This window comes from Lissotriton helveticus, chromosome 2_1 (assembly GCF_964261635.1).
Source record: "Lissotriton helveticus chromosome 2_1, aLisHel1.1, whole genome shotgun sequence".
NCBI classification, from domain to species: Eukaryota; Metazoa; Chordata; class Amphibia; order Caudata; family Salamandridae; genus Lissotriton; species Lissotriton helveticus.
The window spans coordinates 871077742-871083741 of record NC_136059.1 but is presented as its reverse complement, the minus strand read 5'-3'; the positions used below and the strand labels follow the sequence as shown (position 1 = coordinate 871083741).

At 44.0% G+C, this 6000-nt stretch overlaps 1 protein-coding gene across 1 annotated transcript in view; it reads right to left on the bottom strand.

Moving 5' to 3' along the window:
- Nucleotides 1-1096: 1096 nt before the first annotated feature.
- Nucleotides 1097-6000, bottom strand: part of LMNB1 (lamin B1) — a 76405-nt gene continuing 71501 nt past the window's right edge. Inside the window, exon 11 of the mRNA XM_078675598.1 lies at nt 1097-1724. Within this exon, the coding sequence (XP_078531724.1) occupies nt 1683-1724 (42 nt within the window). The 3' untranslated portion in view covers nt 1097-1682. The remainder of the gene's footprint in view (nt 1725-6000) is intronic.

Genomic DNA, 6000 nt, shown 5'->3' with positions numbered 1-6000 from the left:
CCCCTCAGCGCCTTCAGACCCTTACGGGTAAGTAGCGCACTTTACAAGTTCCCTGATTGATTGATACTAGTGATAGAAGGAATAATTTGTACACCATGGTGACTCCCACATTACTCAATTGAGTTGCATATGAAGAAGCGGGGCGGGTCCTAGCTCATTATGCAATATGACTGAAAGAGGACTATTCAACTCGTTGCCAAATTCGTGAATATCCATTTTTGGAGGAGCTGAACTCGAGGTGGATAGCCAACATACAATGGTGTACTGCTAGTAGTAGATTAATAATGGTAAATGCGTTAAGGACAAACAATATATATGTTGAGAACACATGGACCTTGCTTGCAAGTGTATTAATATGGTTTCAAAACCCTTCTCCATTTTTGAACGGACCATAGATTTTACAGTGGGTAAAAGGTAGAATGAAAAAGATATTAAAGTGGCTGGACAAAGCAAGCTAGAGTTTGCTGCACAATATTGCCCTCCTTTTTCTACAGTGTTTCAGAGTTCTATCTCCAAAGAAGGGATGCTTCTATCACCAGGGATTGAGGTCAAGGCCTAACCACTATGGAAGATTACATTATTCATGTTTTACAACCTGTAAAGTTATATGCCCATATTCTTATGTATAATAGTGACCTGAAGTCACACCTTCAGTAAGAGCAAGGGTGGTTCATGGTCAGTTAATAGAAATCTAGAAAGATGAGCAGATACATGGGCGTCAGAAATCACAACATGAAGAAAATACCAAACTAAAAATTCAAAATAATTTTTAAAGATGGAGATTAAGTATTATGCAATCTGCAGGGGTTCTTAAATTGGCAAAAATTGTCAATCCACAGATTCAAACAGGCAGATCAAAGGACATCAAAATTGGAGCCATTTTTCTTCACCTTGCCTCATTTTAAAGCAAATCAAATGTATTTGGGCTTTGCAATTCATGAAGTCAATCTATATAATTATTTTGTAACCTCTGGATAAACACTCTGCATCTAACACACAGCCACTCAATACAGTCATCATTTAAGCTCAATCTTGAATCTTGAAGGCAACTTAACTACTTCCTGTAGTAGTGCTAAGAGTAAACCATTACAAACCATTTAAAACATTTTTTTTATTTTTTTTCCACATACAAAAAACAACACTATTAAAAGTTCTAAATTCTCACAACCCCTTCTACCTCTTTAGCAGGGCTCAGACTAAAAAAAATAATTAAAACAGTACTTTCACATGATTAGATATGTTTACTGTTTACATAGCTGCTCTTAAAACCTTTGTAAACCTAAACACTGTACAAAATAGTGGTATAAAAAGTTATATTGAAAATTCCTTCCCATCTCTAACATTACTTAACCTTCAGCGAACAAGGATGTTCAACAAGGGACAATATAAAACAGTACAGTCTTCTTGCTGGAAAAAGCAAACAATGATCCACTCTGTACAATGAGGAAAAAACTGCCCAAGACTTCAAAATGGTAAGTTAAGAAAATAAAAATTCACAGTTCAATGTCAATGATTCACGGTTCGATGTGTTACTACAAGCACCCCTTCATGTTGCAAGAAATTAAGGCAATAAATGCAAGTTTCATAATTTCACAAAGAAAATACAAAAATATATTGTGCTTTTGAGCAGGGTCTTCATTGTAGGGAAGATCTGGATTTTGAAGCTTGTCCCTAGGGCAATCTCACATAACAGAGCAACTTCTGTTTACATCTCTTTGTTCTCCCTAGAAAGGCAACAAAGGTTCAGTTTTAAATTAGGTTGAAAACTAGTAGAACAAGAAAACATTTTTTAGGCATTGGAGTAAATTCACTTCCCAACACAGGGAAGGGTTTAGTGAGCATACCTTTAGAGGGACCATCAACCACTTATATAGAACCAAGTCCAATAATAATTGGCGTAAATAGTGATGCAATTTTAAGACCAAGGTAAAATACCTCTATTCTCAAATATAGACTAGGTAAAGAGAAGGTTACTTACCTTGCAACTATTTGTAGCTGGTCATGCTGTTGATTCACATGCTCTGCAAGGTCCTGCAATCTAGTGTTGGTGTGGGCGTTTGCAAGTTGTTCAATGTCTTCTTCTGTATCAAGATATCCAGTGAATCTTCACCAAAGACCACAACACATCAGGACAAAGCTTCACTCCCCCCCCCCCCATGGATGAGAGATGCAAGTAGAGAAGTTTAATTTAAGGTACTCCAATTTGAAGACCTAAAAGGTGCCAAATTACTAGATTCCATCCAGAAACAGTTCGAAGGGCTGCTCTGATGGGTAGCTTCTCCCGTGGCATGCTAGACATTTCAAAAAGTACAAAATAATACAGCTGCAGAACACAAACAATACATCCTGTCGAAGTATTTTATAATTACATCCCTGCAGGATGTCCACCCTCTGCTCTGTACAGGAGACATGGCGATACTCTACCTCAAGGAAGCCTACCTACACATCCCTCATTCATTCAGCACAACACCATTATGTCATTTGTGGCAAGTGGACAACATTACCCGTTAAGAGCGCTACTCATTTACACAACTCCAATAGCAAATGCTGTCGGGGGAATAACTGTGGAGGAGACAATAGTGGTTGTGGAACACAACTGGTCGGCTCATCTTTAATCTATTTGGGAAAGGCGAGAACGCGAACTGCTGATTCCCTCCCTGAATGTTAGCTTCCTCTTTCTTAGGAATGTTGAGTGGACTGGCTATGTATCCTGTTTGGGAGGGCGTGCCAAAACCTTCCTGGATGAGTGATGCAAGTATATTTTTCACTGGCCTACATCAGGCACCGCTGGGAGCTCGAAGACTGCAGTTTATTCATTCTGTGCACAATTCTTCCCGAGATTGCTTTAACAATTTTGGATTCAGAAGTTGGACAATCAGCACCTTGGGTCGAGTTGGTGTGGGCAGAGTTAAAAGGCCCAAGGACTTGGCTTGAGGCTGGTTTGTAGCGGATGTGGGCTCTTGGCGTAGAGTGGGCTCATAGCCAACAGTGGTACCAGAGGGATTGATGCTCAGACTCTGGGATTGATGCTCAGACTACTGCTGGGGGGTGCGGGGAGGGGGCCTTTGGCAGAGACAGTTTTGATGGTCGAACCCTTGTGTACTAGTAATGGCTCTGAGCTCCGATGTCTAAGAACAGCCTGCTGAGCTTTAGGGAATTCCTGGGCCTGTGACAAAGGGTTGAAGGGCTCCACTCTTCATGATCTGCTGGCACGGTAGCTGGGTTAGAAGCTTCTTTGGTTTTCTTAGACCAAAGTGTGAGTGGCATTTTGGTGGCTCTCAGTGTTGCATCTTGTAATGTACACAGCAACACCTTGTAATGTACACAGCAACACCATCTGATAGAGGATGGTCTCAACTCTTGGAAATCTTAATTGTCAATTATATTCCCCTACCCACCATCCTTACAAGCATTTAAGAAAAGCGAGTGAGGAATAGTAGCCAATGGGCTACTTACCCATTAGGTCACTTCACCCCTAGATGACCACTTCCTTTGAGAGAGTGGGCATCACCCTGTCCCAGAATTCTGAATTCCACCGCACACACAAGATGCTGGAATTGCCAACTTTGTGTTCACTTCAGGCTGCTCACCCTAGAGATTTGTCCAACTTGCCTCCTGCATAAATAATTGTACCCGCCTGTCCTGGTGCCTAATGGGCCCAGGGGAAAGGGGTGGCATCTCCCCTGTTTAAGGAAGCCTTGGGTCGCATGACAAAGGTGGCAGAGGCCTTTGAAGCCTCCAGCCTTGATATGCAGATCGCCAGGCATTGTTTGTCCTCCAAGAGTAGGGCTCTCACATCCTATGGGGTCAGAAACTAGTCTGTGGTGGCAGGCTGGACTGGACCAAATAGCCAGCCCACTAGAGGGCTAGTTGTGGTAAGGGGGTACAACACCAACCCAACACCAGAGAACTCATCACTAACCTACCCACCCCCCACCACCACCAAGACGCCCACCTGACTGAAAGGAATACCCTCACCAGAAACATGGCAGCAATCATGTGAACAATCCACTCTGGGGACCCAAAGGACATATGCCCCCACCATATCTACAACCAGGGATCATCACCAATCAGCACCACATCAACACCTCCATGTCCACCACTTTCCTGGATAAACTGAAACTTGCAGAAATCAACACCCTCTGCAAGGAGGCCACAGCTGTCCCAAATCAACTGAGCAACTTCTGACCAATATCCCGGCTCCCCTGCCCAGCCAAGCCAAAGTGATTGAGAAGGCCATCAACAATCACACAACCACCTTGAACTTCACCATCACAATAGTTATTTAGAATTCCGAAAGAACCACAGCACCGAATACAGCAGGCACTGCGGTTACGGACTACATTCGAATAAAACTGGACCGAGGCCCTCATCCTGCTCAACTTCTCTGCAACCTTTGACACAGTCTTCCAGAAAACCCTCATCAGGAGACTCCATGAGAATGGCATACAAGGATCTCAAATGGAAGGTCAAACGGGAAGTACCCAAAGGTTCAGGCTGCCCCCTTCACATCAGAGACCAAGAAACTGAAATGCTGAGTCCCACAGGGATCGACTTTCAGGACCACCTTTAACATATACTGAACAAGTCTGAAGTACTAGTCTTTCCCAATAAGATCTCTGCATGGGTCTACACCCGGGCCCTTCGGAGCTACGACCAACATCCACACCCACAGACCACAAAAGAAATCTAGAAATCATCATAGACCGCTTAAGTCAACGCAGTGTGCACATCCTGCTTCCACATCCTATGCATGCTGCAAAAGATCCTCAAACTGTTGTCTCAGAACACCAAACAGACTGGCTGCAAGCACAAATCTCCAGCAGGCTGGACTATGGCAACACTACACAGGAATCTCCAAACAACTCCTACATAGACTGCAGACCATCCAAACACTGCCGCAAGACTCATACTTTAACTCCCACGTCGCACCCACATCACACCACACCACACCACACCTCAGGAAGCTTCACTGACTATCTAGTCACAAGCACAGCAAATTAAAACTTGTTGCGCACAAAGCCACCACAGCACAGGATCAGAATACTTGAACAGCTGCATACACTGTCACCAGACACGTATGCTATGCCTCACTCGCACACATTTCTTGCAGCAGCACGAGCAAAACGGGAGGTTCCTCATTCTTTTTCATAACATGCAAGACATAACAACCTCCCTCAACACAGAGCCTAATCCTCACTTCTGGAGTTCTGTAAGAAGCTGAAGACCTGGCTCTTCGTATGAGCACCTTGGGGACCACACACCTGCCCAAGCACTTAGATTCCCTCGTTGGTGATTATATACAAACATAACATTTTAACTGATGTGTGGAGGTCTCATTTAATCCATATTAACACTATCAAGTGGAGGAAGCGGGCATCCCCTCCTCAAGAGGCCCTGGCAACAATAAGTATAGTTTTGACTGTTCAATGTCTTAAAATGTTATGAAAATTCACACACTTTAAGGCAGCCGTTCCCCATTGCCTTCAAAAGACTCAGGATTTCCTGCGACCCCATCACTGCACCCGTCATTTCGGGCCTGAGTTGAAGTGGGCCACCGGTGTCAACAAGGTCCCCCAGCTCTCCAGGAGTCAAATATATCATGGTTTCACCCCCCCTGGACTCCCAGACATCACCAGCCGCCTCTGCAAGCAGGCCCCTTCAACCGTGACTGTTCTGGTAAGGAAAAACTGGACACCTAAAGAAACCCCAGCACCAGTCGTCCCTGGGACTGGGAGAAGGGGCCAGAGCCTGCAGCCTCTTTCCACAGTGACCCATCTCTAATTAAATATATTGAGCTTACAACAGTTTTGAACCCTGCACCACTGGTGGTGTAATGTTGGTGCTGCCTTGGACCTTGCCCACCACTCAACTCAACTTCTGGAGACTGGACTTTTAAGTCTATGTACCATACCAGTTTGCAGAACTTGCTCTTCCTTCCATAGGATAACATTGCAGAACTCAGAAACAGCACTAAGTGTCCGCTTTTTAAAGTGAAAA